We start from the raw sequence: 16,562 nt of genomic DNA, 5'->3' as shown, positions 1-16,562 counted from the left end.
TTTTTTTTTTTTTTTAATAAATTTGCAGTTTTTAATCAAACTTCTTTCACATGGTCCTTATGAAGTATAGGGGGTTGAATTTTGAGGGAAATAATGAATTTAATTCTGGAATAAAGTTGCAACAAAACAAAAATTTGGAAAAAGTGAAGCCCTGTGAATACTTTCCAGATGCACTGAGAATCAGCACACTTTTTAAACCTGCCACACTTATATAAAAAATATGATTTTTTATATATATATATATATATATATATATATATATTTATTTATATTAATGCCCAACTGGGTTTGATCTTCAGGCGTATATTCTTTTAATCTTCTGGGTACAAAAAAAAAAAAAAAAAAGCATTTTAGGGAGACTATATGGAAATCTGGGAGATTAAGGACAGCACTTTTAAAGTACATGTGATGACAGAAAATGAGGGCTGCTAGTGCTGTCCTCCTCCTGATAATACAAGTAAATACTTTCTAAATCACTGATCTGAAACAAATACAGGAAAGTCAACAATCTTTCAGAGCATACTTGTTCTGGTATAATATTTTAAAGAGAATCAGAATGACTGCATGGAAAATAGCATTTTCTAGGAGGTTAAAAATAGCAGCCTGCATGTTTTCTCATGATAGGTCTCTTTAAGAAAACCTGCAAAGCTGTAATCAATTTAATTGGTGTCAAGAGACTTGACCAGCTAAACAGCTTGTTGCTTCCAGCTTCCCAGCAATCCTGTGCTTGCTGAATTGCCTTTTTTTGCCAAATGGTTATTTTTCCATTGAACCAACATGCCACAGTGACAGGCCAAGAGTTTATCCCTGTAAGCATATCAGGATATGTGGTTTGAAACTTCCACACTTGTAATCATTCCTGGACAAGCTCCTTTGATCTCTGTAAGAGGGATCCATCAGATCTGGTAAGAGGCCATCCTCTCTTCTTGTGAACGGAGCACTTTTTCGTTTTCTTTGAGCATTGTCGGACACGGAGAGGATTATTATATTTACACACTGGTTTGTTATATACATTATCCATCAAGTGGGTGGACAGATTTTATGGACTTGAGTTTCTGGCTTCAATATAATTTTTTTGGCACAATGAAAATCTTTTGAATAATGTATTTGTGACAATTTTTTGAATCACCAGTGATGAATGTATGATAAGAGTATATACATTTGAAGGTTTGAGCACAAGTTATAGGAGTGATTGTGTCCAATCAATTTACTCTCATTACAGTATTTGCGATTTTAGCACATTACTACATGAGTTTACCAATTTAAAAAGGAACAGAGCACCATTAGTGTTTTTTGTCTTACTTATGGTTGCAGAGCAGTCTCCCTGAGGTTTATTTACTAAATCTGAAGTGCGCAAGATCAGGCTCACTTCTGCATAGAAACCAGACAGTTTCCGATTTTTTTATTTTTAGCCAAAGCTTAATTAAAAACAAGCTGGAGGTTTGAAGACGATTGGTTACTATGCACAGCTGCCCCAGATTGAGTGCACCAGGTTTAGTAAATTTACCCCAATGACTTCAGTGGCCCAGTCTGACAGGCAGTGCTGCCTATTAAATTTGTCAAGCCAAGATAAATTTGTTGTAGCTTCAAACTCTCTGCACTGCTTTGCTAGGGTTTAGGTGGCCAGTAAAAAGCGGCTGAACTGCTTTTTATTACCGCCCGTGTGAATGAGGCTTAAAAAAATAGCAATTGCTGCCTGTGTGAATACAGCATAAACAGGCCATTTGTCCAGCAGAAAAAAAAAAAACATGGCTCCTCAGATGTAAGAGCAGATGTGCAACAGATTTCTAGTGGGCAAATTGCATTAAAGTCTGGTTACTATGTGCATCTTTCCTTTTGCGTTAGGCCAATTTGTGTTTCTACACCACATATAAAATGTCATTCATTCTGCCTGAACATAATGCAATCCCTTGAAGCCCCAGTGAATCCATCATTTGAATCAGCTGCCAACGTACCACAACAGACCAACAGTGTACCGAAATGTAGTGTGTGGACACTGCAAAGCAGATGCTTTGGGCTCTCTTTCCAAGAGAACTGATACTCGTAACTGTATGGTGCAGCAACACACGTCATAGTGCACTGGTATGAATGGACCGGTTAATTATACTGTTCTCTTTTGGGGTTACTTTAGCTGATGCACTTAATAAAGGAGTTCCTTTTATAATGTATACTCTGCTCCAGGTTTCATGTTGGGTAACGAGGGAGGTTTGAGATGACTTGATTTGTTACAGCAAGGAGACCCATCAAATAAGTCAAAAACTGATGTGTTGGACTGCAGTGGCCCTTAAAAAAAAAATCCATTTCAGTAAATTTAAATTGGGTTGCTATGGGTTACTGCATTTGGCACAGCATCATCTAAGCCTAAAAAGTTTTTCAGACTTGCTCTTTTGGAAAACATTAGAAAGAAACCGATTAGCAAGTTCAGCCTATAGGCAGATAATCTGTCCACCGTACATGCAATTTGTGACATTTATATTGACCTGTTAGAAGAGAATAGCATACTTTTACATCACAAAAACAGTTTCTTTAAAAAAAAAATATATATATAAAAAAAATTGTTTCAGTTTGTCAAGGAAGAAGCGTTTCTCTGGAAGAAACAATTGACCAATGCAGATTACATAGACAGGGTCCGCATTCCCTTTGCCGATATGTTTTGGGGATCCACCTTAGTTGAAACTGCTTTACGTTTTATCGGTTTGCAGGGTATGGTTGCCAACTAGAGGTCCAGTGTAGAGCAGCAACATCCCCCATGGTGACCAGACTGAATTTTTGCAAACTGTTTCATGTATACCATCACAGTACGTACATTATGTTACAACAAACAGCAGAATTAAATGTACAGGACTGTCAGTTTACCAATTTTCAGTATCAATGCTGTACAAAAAATATTGTACAGAGAAGAAAACAATTTAGGGGCTGGTAGAAAAATAGGCAATAGACCCCCACTTAATGGAGGTTCCTGTTCAATACACATTAAATACTGAAGCTTCCATCCAAAAAACAACTTTCAAAGTAAAAACAAAAACTGGCCAACAAATTCCAGGACCTAAAGCAGGCATCTTGTGGTAGATCCCCAACGCTTATTTCTTTGCTTGTAACAAAACTGTATAGGAGGGGGAAAAAAAAAAGTTTCTTTCAAAATTCTTCATATGCGGGAGCCTCGTTCTTGCAAAATCTGAAAGACAATACAACTCAATGTTAGTAAGATGACTGGTAGTAGCCACCCATGTAAAAAAACTTGAATTTTGTATATCAAGTCATATGGTTAAGCTACCACAAACTGCCCTAATCAGGCAGCTGCCCAAAGTATCTAGTGACATGTCCAATCTTCATGTCTACAGCTATTTCTCCACAATATATTCTATCAAGTCGTGAAAAAAACATTATTTGCTGGTGAAGTCAGAACGCCCAATCTGCATACTTCTTCCTTATCAGACGCCTATTAAAACGACCTGGTCACCAGAGGATCATTTTAACTCAACAGGTTACCCATGAAGACATCATGAATAATCTTACTTTTACGGCAACCCGTGTTTCGGAAAAAGCCACCACAACGCCGCTCACCAACCTCTACACTTCTAGAAGAAAATGACTCCTACCAGCGTATAGATCATTTTTTGGACATGCATTATATTTCCAACAGCTGTGTGTGCAAAGATCTGTCTTTGTACACACAGCTTGTATACATGTAGTCTGTACAGCAAAGCTTTAAGCGTTCTTAAAGCCTTTAAAAAACAAACTTCTGTTCTTATTTGGGATGTTAAACATCTCATTATGGGAGTGCTTATGGTCTTGTTAAATAAGCTGCTAGCAGAATTACACATGCTTTCAGGCAGTACAGAAGCTGGCTAAAAGCCAACTAAAACCTTAGCAGATTGTTTAAGCAAAGGATTGATGTGCAGAGCAGTGTAAATATCCCCCCACCAATTTCCAAGCATAACTGGGCCAGTGAGTGAGTCAGCGCTCCCAAGCTGCCGCAAAGCAGATCAGAGTGAGGAAGAGCCCTTCTGACCAGCACCTGAAGATGCACTGACTGAAAAAGAGGCCACACACAGGTGACATCACTTGGCTCCAAATTTTTATTGAGCCATAAAAGCTACATATGAAAGAAACACTGCTGTCACTGAAGCAAAGCACCAGGTGTGCAGAGGCTGCCTAAAATTTCTGTGTTGCAGCGCCTTGAGCTGCAGCGCAACACAAAAAAAAAAAAGTCAAGCGGCTGCAGAACTCCCAGCGAGTCCACATCCCCGTTGGCATGCCACCAATAAGCCTTGGTCTGTAAAAAAAAGAGTGACCAAACAGGGTTTCCATGCAACATAACCTTTTAAGCCCAGAGCAGCACATGTCAAGGATAAAACAGAGCCAACTGTGGCAGGACATCTGAAGGCCACCAACAAGACCTTTCATGTCAGACAGCCCCAACTCTAGAGGGTAAAGCGTGCAGCAATAGACTAAAAAAAAAAAAAAAAATACATAGCGATTGCAGATTGCCTGCATTTCATAGACGCTGCAGGAGCTCGTCATCACCACAGCTGTTGTGTGCCCCCTAAATATAGCAGGACGCACAGCGGAGCAGAATTCCAAAAAAGGTGTTCCGGCATTCAAGGCACCGCTGTCAGACAGACTGGCCAGAAAAGGTACCAGCATGCTCCAGTCACTCCTTGTGCAGCTTAAGAACCAGGAACCAAGGTAGCCCAGGAAGTGACCTAATCCCAGCCAGAAGAGACACCCAGGACTGCTGGTCAAATTGAATTAGCCTGGCTCATCCCAAGGCATTGATGTTTACAGTCACTGCCCCAGCACTGCTTACAGAATGCTCCAAACAAGAGCAGTCAAACCAAGGGGTAAGTCACCTCATAAAAACGGTCGTTCTGTGGAACTAAAACCGGAGAAGAGCCAGGAAGTTACGTGGGCCTAAAGAGGAAGGACACTGGGGAAAATTAGGCGTGTGTAAAATTGCATAGGAGACTCCCCCCACCCAACCATCAAGCAGGGTGAGGAAAGAGGGGGTGGATGGAGGACTGCAGATGAGAGCCCTAGGTCAATTCTTCCACCGGGTTCCAAGCAATGAGTCTCTTCTGAATAAAGGAAATGAAAACTGAGCAGTTCTGTAGAGGAACGCAAGGTTTGTGGTGAGGCGTTAACTCCTGTCCCCCTTTCCCATTTGTGATTCCCTGGGTGAAGAGGAGGAGACAGATACCCCACTGATCTATGGCACACATACAGTATCTGTTATACTGAGAGTGCTACTAGGGCCTGTATTAATAGCCTTTTGATTGTGTCAGATGGGTTTCCTTTTTTTTTTTTTACAAGTCTATGGGATGGATCCAGCTTTAGGCTGGGTTCACGCTATTGTGGATTGGATGCAGATTTCTCTGCATCCAATTCGCATAGCAGGAGATTGTGACTGGCCCTCTATGTAGTCCGTTCACACATCTCCGCAGCTGCTCTGATGCAAATTGCACCGTTGCCCTGTGTCTTTTGGTCCATTTCAGGTCCGAATTCAGCCCAAAATTCAGGCTGGCTAAGACCTGTAACAGTGAATGAAGATGCACCGGACTCCTGCTGCGGTGTGAACCCAGCCTAAAGCAAATGATCTACAACAGGTTGAATGCACTGATGCCATTGACACAAGCCACACAGTGGCACAGTTCACAAGGAATTATGATGTTTTTTTTTTTCTGTACTCCCCAGGGTAGGGAAAAGAAACACTTACCCGCCAATCTCTAATGGACCCTTTATTGAATATGCCAAGACACACAAATGCAATAATTAACACAAAAGCAAAGACAATAGGGCATTTACTCTTGTCTTATTGAACACACATAAAAACTGGGTTCATCTGGCAGAACAAAACTTACTACAACCACAACACTGGAATATAAAGCATAGTTCAAAACCAGTGGGCCGGAAGGGGTTAGGTTTAGATCTGTGACATCAACAAAAGGAATCAGGAAGGCAGATGATTGAAGACGGTTGAGCATTTCATTGGCTACAGAAGAACCACATCCTATTAGTGAAAGGATCTTTTTTTGTATTACCAGATCAAACATTTCAACATGAAATTCAGACAGAAAAATATATTACATAATGTATGCTGGTGGAATTAAAGTCTAGAATCTTGTACAGGGAAAGTCAGGAATACATTATACTCTAGACAGAGCTAGTGACAAAACAATGGGATGGACACAGGTTAGGGTCATCTCTGGGGAAATTATGGGGGTTCAAGGAAAGCCAGTGCTCACCAGCATAATAAAACTTAATCTGAGTCATTCATATCGTAATCCGTCTCTTCGTCCTCACTCTGTATCAGCATGCAGCATGCATGTGCAAAGAGAAGGAATAATAAAAAAAGAAAAAAAAATAGTAAGTGAAAAGATAAAACATGCAAGGTAGGAAAAACACTGATATGGGGAGATTACTAGTATACAACGTAATAGAAAGTGTTACGGATGTATTAGTCTAGCTATGTGAAGACATGAACCCCTGTAGTATTCAGCGAGACTTCTTCAGGTGACTTAAACCTAAAAATAAATAAAAAATAAATGGGCCTTCGAGAGCTTTAATCCACATGTGCCAGTATGCATAGCATATTCGTACATCTGCCAAGTGATCCCCTCCAGGGCTGTGGTGTCAGCACTCCCGGTCATCGACGTGAGAAATGATATCGCTCTAGAAACTGCTGATCCCTTGGCTTTGCTTCCGTCCCATTAAACCAAAAAGGTGCTGGCTATGCACAGGTGCATTGGATAGAAGAAGGTCCTGGACTGCCGCACTCCTTAAAACAGTGGGGTAGATTCAGATAGGTTAGCGGATCTTTAGATCCGCTAACCTATCTGATTTACGTTACGCCGCCGCAATTTTGTGAGGCAAGTGCTGTATTCAGAAAGCACTTACCTCAAAACTTGCGGCGTATCGTAAATCCCCTGGCGGAATTCAAATTCCGCGGCTAGGGGGGAGTGTAGTATTTAAATCAGGCGCGTCCCTGCGCCGATTTAAATTCGCATGCACCGCCGGCTAAATTTCCCCAATGTGCATTGCTCCAAATGACGTCGCTAGGACGTCATTGGTTTCGGCGTGAACGTAAATTACGTCCATCCGTATTCGCGAACGACTTACGCAAACGACGTAAAAATTCAAAACTCAGCGCGGGAACGATGTCCATACTTAACATTGGCTGCCCCTCCTAATAGCAGGAGCAACGTTACGACAAAAACGACTTACGCAAACGCCGTAAAAAACTTCCACCGGGCGCACGTACGTTTGTGAATCGGCGTAAGTAGCCAATTTGCATATTCTACGCTGAAAACTACGGGAGCGCCACCTAGCGGACAGCGTCAGAATGCACCCTAAGATACGACAGCGTAAGAGACTTATGCCAGTCGTATCTTAGGCTAATGTCGGCGTATCTAGCTTTCTGAATACAGAAAGTAGATACGCCGGCGCAGATTTGAATTTACGCAGCGTATCTATGGATACGCTGGCATAAATTCTCTCTGAATCTACCCCAATGTCTTTATTATACAAATAAAATCCAAAAAACAACCAAAGCGATGCAGTCAAAATGAAGTGAACAGGAAAAAGGTGGCTGACATGTTTCACATCATTTGATGCTTACTCGTAACACTCCCGGTCATCGAATGCACATCCATTTTCTGGTATTCCTTTTGGGTTTGAATTTTTCGGCGGCAAGATTGGGCTGGCCAGGATGATGCAACTCTCATGCACACAGCAGTGGAACTGGCCATTGAACCCTACCACCTGCAGCTGAGTGCAAGCAGCATTTACAACTTGCAGCAAGAATATGCCGATTTTTGCTGGCAGCTGTCTCTGCTCACCGCTAAACTGCTGTGCGTATGTAGCCTTACAGCTAAACTCTGGGCAAAAAGTTGGTTAAATATATTCCTCAATAGCCACAAAGTAAAAAGCAAGCAGTGATATCACTGTACTAGATATAGGCTGTACGGAGAGCGCATCTGTGGAGGGATCCCAGCAGGTCCAACCATTACAGGATGCCTGCAGAAAGGGGGCAAATAAACCAGCCACACTACTTTAGAGAGACAGCAGCAGTGACCAGTCTTTATTAGGCCCTTGCACTTGGATGTAATAGTTCTGTTAATGGATGTCCATACATAGGAGATTGTGGCAGCAAGATCCGGAGTAAAAAACACAAGTTATGTTCCGCAAAGTCCCCTTACATACATATGCAGGGGTGCATAAACATGCGCACGTGTACACATGCATAGAACTCCTTATCCGCCTTTAGTTGCCAGGGTTTCAAATTTACATGTGTACATCATATACCTGCATATGTGTACATTTCTACATGAGACTGTAAAACAAAAACAATTAATGGCGCTGAATGCATCACTACAGCAGTGTGCATTGTCCACTAAGATCTGTATATAATGATAAAAAAAAAGTTGCCATCTAGATAAAGGAAGGCCCGTAGACGTGGTGTATCTGGATTTTGCAAAAGCATTTGACACAGTTCCCCATAAACGTTTACTGTACAAAATAAGGTCCGTTGGCATGGACCATAGGGTGAGTACATGGAAGGAAAACTGGCTACAAGAGCGAGTTCAGAGGATAGTGATAAATGGGGAGTACCCGGAATGGTCAGAGGTGGGTAGTAGGCTCCCACAGGGATCTGTGCTGGGACCAATCCTATTTAATTTGTTCATAAATGACCTAGAGGATGGGGTAAACAGTTTAATCACTGTATTTGCGGACGATGCCAAGCAGGGCAATAATTTCATTGCAGGATGTGGAAACCTTGCAAGAAGATCTGAACAAAATAATGGGATGGGCAACTACATGTTAAATGAGGTTTAATGTAGAAAAATGTAAAAATGCATTTGGGTGGCAAAAATATGAATACAATCTACTCACTAGGGGGAGAACCTCTGGGGGAATCTAGGATGGAAAATGACCCAAGAGTCCTAGTAGATGACAGGCTCAGCAATGCCAAGCTGCTGCTAACAAACCAAACTGAATATTGGCATGCATTTAAAAAGGGATTAGCGCCAGGGATAAAGCAATAATTTCCCCACTGTACAAGACTCTGGTCCAGCCACACCTAGAGTATGCTGTCCAGTTCTGGGCATCAGTCCTCAGGAAGGATGTACTGAAAATGGAGTGAGTACAAAGAAGGGCAACAAAGCTAATAAAGGGTCTGGAGGATATTAGTTAAGAAAGGTTGCGAGCACTGAACTTATTCTCTCTGGAGAAGAGACGCTTAAGAGGGTATACGATTTCAATTTACAAATACTGTACTGGTGACCCCACAATAAGGATAAACTCTTTTCTGTGAAAAAGTTGCAACAAGACATTAAAATTAGAAGAAGAGTTTTAACCTTAAACTACGTAGAGGGTTCTTTACTGCAAGAACAGCAAGGATGTGAATTCCTTTCCACAGGTGGTGGCCTCAGCAGGGGGGCATCAATAGTTAAAAAAAAAAAAAAAACATTAGATAAGCACCTGAACGACCACACCACTGACATATAATCACACACATAGGTTGGACTTGGACTTGTATCTTTCTTCAACCTCACCTACTATGTAACTATGTCAGAACATAGTCATTGGTGAGCCTCTTGCTGAAGTGTGTGGTAGCAGACCGATATCAACTGGACATTACATAGAGAAGACTACACAAAGCAACGGCAGACAAGCGACTTTTTGGGTGGGTACTCCCTTCATTTCTCCAACATCATCAATTACCAGTCATTTAAAAACGTGTGTTTCAACTTGCTGTATTAAATTGAAATTCAGGAAGCCCGAGTAAATTTTCTGCTCCACACCACTTTTTAATCCAAAATCATCACCAGACAGGTTACTTTATGGAAAATAAATGAACTGTGTCACAGAACCCCAAACTGGTCCAGCAACTATTGCTAGTGGGGAAAAAAAACAAAAACAAACCCAAAAAGATTAAATGCAAATTGGAACAGTGCTAGTTTCTATACTAATCCTACAATAGTTTAAAACGATACACCAATATCTACAAAACTGTTATAACAAGTGTATTCCGTCAATTCAAGCAATATATAAAAAATGCAGATGAAAAAATTTAATCTGACGCATTAGCAAAGTTCATAAATAAAATATTGTATCCAAAATCCTTTAGAAAACAAGTGTCCAAAAAAATATTCCTTCATAAGAGGTCAAATCACAGAGAACATCTCTAATGAAGTTCTTACTTCAGTGCACCAAATTGATCATCATTTGCTCAAAAAAACTCACCGGAAGTTGCTGGTAACCCTTTAAAACCAGCAATAAATCACATGTATTTACAAATGGCTTTTCCTGCTCCTATTCTCCCCTCACAACTGAATTATTTAATAGCCATGGAACCAGCACTCATACGTCAATGGAAGGCTGGGCTAGTCCATGCGTTTTCAGTACGCTTGGCCGCGTCCGAGCTCGCAGCCACAGTGTAGCGGCTGGAACAGACAGGTGTAATGTTGGTTTTACACTATGCTGGTTCTTCCTCCGATTGTTATGCTGACTGCCGATTGCATGTCTAATTCAGCTGTGAGGGGAGAAGAGGCGCAGGAGAGGCCATTTGTGAATACATCCGCTTTATTGCAAGTTGATCCGGTTAGTTTTTTGGAGAAAATGGCGGTGATCACTTTGGTGGTGCACTGAAGTAAGCCGCTCATAGGCGATATCAGATTTGGCGTCTTATGAAGGAATATTTTTTTAACACTATTTAAAAAAAAAAAACACAAGCCTTTGAAATATTTTATTTATGAATTTAAAGAACATGCACTTTTTTTCCCCCCATCTGCATTTAGCACTGTGTATGTTGCATTGTAACAAGATATATTTGTAAAATGTATTTGTTTTGGACAATGATTGTCCGGAATAAGATTTATACTTACACACGTGTACATATGCTTGTTTGTGAGTATATTACCTATTTGACAAAAAAAATGGCTTAAGATAATACACTAGGCCAGTGATGCCGAATCTTGGCACCCCAGAAGTTTTGGAACTATATTTCCATTATACTCAACTACACTGCAGAGTGCATTATCATGGGAAATCTAGTCTGGGTGCCAAAATTTGCCATAAGTGCACTAGGCTGAGGCACCCAGTGTTTGTTTTATGATTTTAGTATAGAAATTACCACTGTTCCACATTTCATTAATAGGTTCTTAGTTTTCTCCACCAGCAGTGATGGTGGGCTGTCAAAGAATACTGTGAGTCCATGCTAGCAGGATGATGAAGCCCAAGGTGGTGTGTCTGACATTTTGGGCTCAGGGAAAGTGGGTTGGATGGACATCATTTAACCAGTAAAAGGAGGTTATTGACCTGCAGATTGTCAAGTCCACAAGGGGACCGTGTCAGAGGTGGAAATGTATTATGGCCAGAGTGCCTTTTTTTCAATTGTTACCAATTTATGACTAGAAAACCTGTCAGTCTCCTAGCAACCATTCAGCATCTTTGCTGGAAAATGAATGTAGCAGTTAAACTAATTGGATATTTAGTCTGGGCTCATTTGTAAACCAATTTGAGTGGAGTTTATGGGCTAAAACCCATCAGTGCTCTATACAACAATATATTAACTGAAGACCCTTGACTCCATTAATCAATGTATGATTACGCAGGGGAAAAAAAAATAAAAAAAATAAAAGAAGAGGAAAGGAAGACAAAGGAGAGCACAAAGGGAACACAACAAGCCACAGACCAATTTGTTAAACACTTGAGCCCCGGACCATTTTGCTGGTCAATGACCAGGCCACTTTTTGCGATTCGGCACTGCGTCGCTTTAACTGACAATTGCGCGGTCGTGCGACATGGCTCCCAAACAAAATTGCCGTCCTTTTTTCCCCCACAAATAGAGCTTTATTTTGGTGGTATTTGATCACCTCTGTGGTTTTTATTTTTTGCGCTATAAATTAAAAAAACGTCAATTTTGAAAAAAAAAAAAAATTATATTATATTTTGCTATAATAAATATCCCCCAAAAATATATAAAAAAAACGATTTTTTTCCTCAGTTTAGGCCGATGCATATTCTTCTAAAAAAAAAACAAACAAAAAAAAAACAAAAAAAAAAAAATCGCAAACAGGGTTGATTGGTTTGCGCAAAAGTTATAGCATCTACAAAATAGGGGATAGTTTTATGGCATTTTTTTTTTTTTTTTTTTAACACTAGTAATGGCGGCGTGCACCCCTAGTGGCTGTTAATCCAAGAGTGGATAAAAAAAATTAAATCAACTGATTTTTTTTTTTTTTTATTTAAAATAGTTTTGGATGTCTATCAATTTTTTTTTTTTTTATCAAAATGCTTTTGGAGTAAAAATGTATCGTCACACAATTTCATAGTAACCATGAGATGAAGTTCAGGAATATTTCTTTATCCCATTGTTTTGCAAATCTATGTACACTTCAAACTGTATGATTAAATCGGTTCTGATAGCGTGGTTTTACTAACCTGACAGATTATTCTTCTAAATAGGAAACCTTCATTTTGTTTGTAAATATTAAAGATTCTACCGCAAGAATAAGTCCTTAAATTTAAAGTGGAGTTCCACCCATTTTTTTATGTTTGTCTGTGCTGCATGCTCTAATCTCATAGTGTTCAGAATGGACAATTTTTATTTAATTTGTTGCTTGTAAATACCTTTATTTTGTAGTCCTTCATTACTTCCTCCTCCTTATTTGCAAGGGTTTCTGGGATAGGCATCATCTTTCCCAGTAGTCCTTGCAAACCTGACTGAAACCTATTACATTGCTTGTGCACTGAGCATGTGCGAGATATGCAAAGCTGAAATCCAGGAAGTCATACAGTCTGGCTTCATGATGCCCACACTTAAGATGGCCACGGTCTATTTCTAGAATATAAACTATTTAAATGCTGTAACAACCTAACAAAACGGACCTTAGTTTACAGACTAACTTTACTAGAATACATTAAGCTTGTGTATTACAGGGGTATTTATATTTAAAAAGTGAAATTGTGGGTGGAACTCCCCTTTAAAGAGCACCTGTCATTTTATATCCATCATGGCAGCACCTGTTATCGCAAATCCGCTTACCTGCTGTCGCCACGCCCCTCACCTTGTCATATCACTGCCACATCACCAGCTATCCTATTAAAGTTAATGGGACTGTCGGTGAGTCAACGGTGGGTCAGAGATGACAACTGCTCTTTAACCACTTAAGGACCGAGCCTCTGAGATTTGGTGTTTACAAGTTAACATTTATTTTTGCTAGAAATTTACTTACAAAAAATATATATAATGTTTGGGGGTTCCAACACCCTAGAGAATAAAACGATGGTCTTGTGATACTTTTTGTCACACTGTATTTGCTCAGCGGTCTTACAGACGCACTTTTTGTGAAAAAAACAAACAAAAAACTTTTATGAAAAAATAAGACAGCAGTAAAGTTAGCCCAATTTTTTTTTACATTGTGAAAGATATTACGCCGAGTAAATCGATACCCAATATGTCATGCTTCAAAGTTGCGCCCGCTCATGGAATGGTGACAAACTTTTACCCTTAAAAAGATCAAACTATAACCTGCCTTACCAGTAACCAATCATTTTTAAAGGATTGAGTAAGCTATTTTTGAGGGTAGCAACATCCTCCGAGGAGAGAGGAGCAGAAATCCCAGCGTTACTCCTGGGAACTTGCACCAGATTGGTTAATAGAAAAATGAAAAAAGGTGAAATTAGTCAGAAATCTGTAGCTGAGCTTCAGGAAATGGTCTACAACATGTAGGGAAGTAGAGGGTCCACAGGGAGTGGACTCTCCAAGAAGATTTGAGCAGGACTGGGGTGCAAGGTCCTTACCCAGAAAAGGAGCAGTCCAGTTGGAGTACCAATCATAAGGATGGATTCCTACCAAGGAAGGAATAAAAAAATAAATAAAAAAAAACACACAGGATATGAAGTGGCTAAACAAACCCAAGAAAATGCACAATACTGTGCAAAAAGAACAGAGCAGAACAAGCAGCAGAAGGCCTGCTTTGTGAATCTGAAGCTTCAAGGGAGGGTGACATGAGCCCCAATGCTGGCGTGTTGAACTATTTAAATCCATCAGTAAAACAAACAAGGCTTTTTCTGGAGTATACGGAGTCAGAGATGGTTAATGGGACCCTAGGTACACCCCAAATTAAAGGCCAAAGAGGGTCAGAGCTAGACTCAGATTGGCACCAGAGCATGCTTAAAGCTTCTGAGCAGGTTTCTCTAGCTGTTAGGCACACACAGAAAAAAAAAAAAAAGTCTAAATTGGAGATGAAGGGAGGCCTCAGCCATGCCCAACAGAGCTGAAGATGCTTCCCATGAGAATGAACCAATAATACGGATCACAGCTTCAAGATTACAGGTGTGTTCATTCTAGGGATACTGGATAAACAACCCCAGAACCAGTAGGAAAGTATGATTTAAGATCACCCAGTTCAGAGGGACCGCCTTGTCCGTGTCTTTGATAAGAAATGTTGCACCAAGTAGTGGAAAACAATAAAACTCAAAACAAGCCAAGGCATCATATACTTAAACCAAAGTGCTGATGGGAGTTGCAGTTGGCCAGAGGTGACCAAGCCATTGTAGGCAGGCAGTGGAATGAGACCTGGAGACTGGAAGACCCCTGTGGTGCTTTGGGAGCAGGAGCAAAAGGATGGCGTTTCTTCTAGGCTGAAATGGCAGGAGAAAGTGTGCAGGGCATGAGTGCATGCAACACTGCACAGAGTATTCAGCACTCAGGTGCAATCCTTACCGTGGGAAGTTATGTTTGCAAACTTGACAAAAGGTGCTCAATCGTATCAAATGCGAGGTAGCTTTCCAGTGCTTTAGCCCAACTGGCCTTACTATGAGAGTCTTCAAAGACAGGGTCACAACAGAGGCTGTGCAAGGGCTTTAGACCATAAAAAGAGCTCTGCTGCCAACAGTAAACAGAGGTCTAGAAAGCGCCACAATGCAGAGCCAAAGGTCACATTCCAGTTTAGCTTTACAATCTTCCAGTTTGAGTACAGGCTACAAAGCTGTTGCCGAGTATATTCCCATGTAGATGGCTGCCATGTCAAGATCAGCCCAAGCATACTTGAAAAAAAAATGTATGAGAAAAACCATTTTAAATCAGTGGTACAACAGAAGTTTAGAATGATGTCCTTAAAGAAAATAAAAAGGCTAGGAAAAAAGATAGTTGTACTTTGTTTCAGCAAAGCATAAAGCACCCACCATGACTTTACGCAAACGCATTAGTTCACTTAAAACAAGCCCTGGTCCCCTTGTTACATTCATTCCAATAAAAACAAAACAAAGCAAAACAAAAAAACAAAATTTTAGGGTAGATAAAAAAACAGAACATACATACCTTTGCCTTTTCACTAGGTTCACTAGATGTGCCGTATGGGGTATTGTGCAACTCTTTGGAGACCACACACAAAAATTCTGCCTGGTCTTCGTTTCCATAATTATAGGAAGAACCAATGTTGACCAGCTGAAATCATTAATGAAATGATCCTGAATTATACTTGCTAGAAATGCAGTATTATCAAATATACACATACAGTATGACGTAAAATAGCATAAGAAAAAGCAACATTTAACAAACGGAGCATTTACATTGACTGTATTCCTTGCACTTGTTCTGCTGAAATGTTACCGCGGTCTTCAAACACCTGTATAAAAAGGCATCAATTCCATCTCCAAATTTTACCCTAGTAAAAAAGGCATAACAAGGAGAATGCATTTCCACAAGATGACAATTTATATTCATTTTACACACACACACACACACACACACACACACACACACACACACCATCTCTGAGGGTTCAAAACCTACTTTCCAGGGGAATAAAATCGGTACCAAATGCAAACACACTGCTATGAATGACTAATCCACCATAATCTAGCCAAGTGGTTGGGAGGTAAGAGGGAAAAGGGAGGAACAAAAAAAGAAAAAAAAAAAGAAGGACACACCCAGAACCTTTCTGGTGACTGAATACAAAAAGGCAGTCGGAGCTATACCACCTGTTCAATATTATACCGTACTTTGTTCATCTGAAGTTTGCTTCAGCCTCCACCTAGTTTCTGCCTTGATTGAAAAAAGCCATTATTTCATTCAGGAACCAATTTGAGATGGCTAGCCTCCATTACCATTACCATTACCTCTAGCCTCCATTACCAACATCAGGAAACTACGTTTGAGAATGATACTCAACATTTCCCCAATCAGGTTTTTAGGTCACCATTCTGGAGGCAGATCGGTTAAAACTGAGCACTCTACACAGGCAAGCATAGTTGTCCACTTACAATTTCCTGTAGTATTTTTCCGCATTAATGGGGTGACTATACAACACATCATGGAGAAGGAATGCCAGTATTTCAATGACCGAATTTTTATTAATGGTCACAATTCCACTTTTTCCTGATCATCACTCGACTGTTGTACAAAAAAAAAGCTGATAAGTAATCAGAATTTCCTTTTTGCCATAAACTGAATTTTGATACACATGTTGCGCTTCATAAAAAGTAGCAACAGTCTAGCCAGAAGATGTGGCTTAAAGTGCATCACAGCACGCAACCCCCGCCCCAAAAAACTG

General features: G+C 40.3%; 1 protein-coding gene across 2 annotated transcripts in view; it reads right to left on the bottom strand.

Moving 5' to 3' along the window:
* Positions 1-1,400: 1,400 nt before the first annotated feature.
* Positions 1,401-16,562, bottom strand: part of LOC120943430 (BTB/POZ domain-containing protein KCTD5) — a 48,979-nt gene continuing 33,817 nt past the window's right edge. Inside the window, exons 5-7 of one of the 2 annotated variants that reach the window (XM_040356722.1) lie at positions 15,329-15,454; positions 6,246-6,304; positions 1,401-3,175 (exon numbers count right to left, since the gene is read on the bottom strand). In XM_040356722.1, the coding sequence (XP_040212656.1) occupies positions 6,260-6,304; positions 15,329-15,454 (171 nt within the window). In that variant the 3' untranslated portion in view covers positions 1,401-3,175; positions 6,246-6,259. The remainder of the gene's footprint in view (positions 3,176-6,245; positions 6,305-15,328; positions 15,455-16,562) is intronic. The other variant, XM_040356723.1, reaches the window with a different exon arrangement.

Source organism: Rana temporaria, chromosome 6, assembly GCF_905171775.1.
Source record: "Rana temporaria chromosome 6, aRanTem1.1, whole genome shotgun sequence".
Classification (NCBI taxonomy): Eukaryota; Metazoa; Chordata; class Amphibia; order Anura; family Ranidae; genus Rana; species Rana temporaria.
The sequence above is the reverse complement of the archived record's forward strand: the minus strand, read 5'-3'. Positions and strand labels throughout refer to the sequence as shown.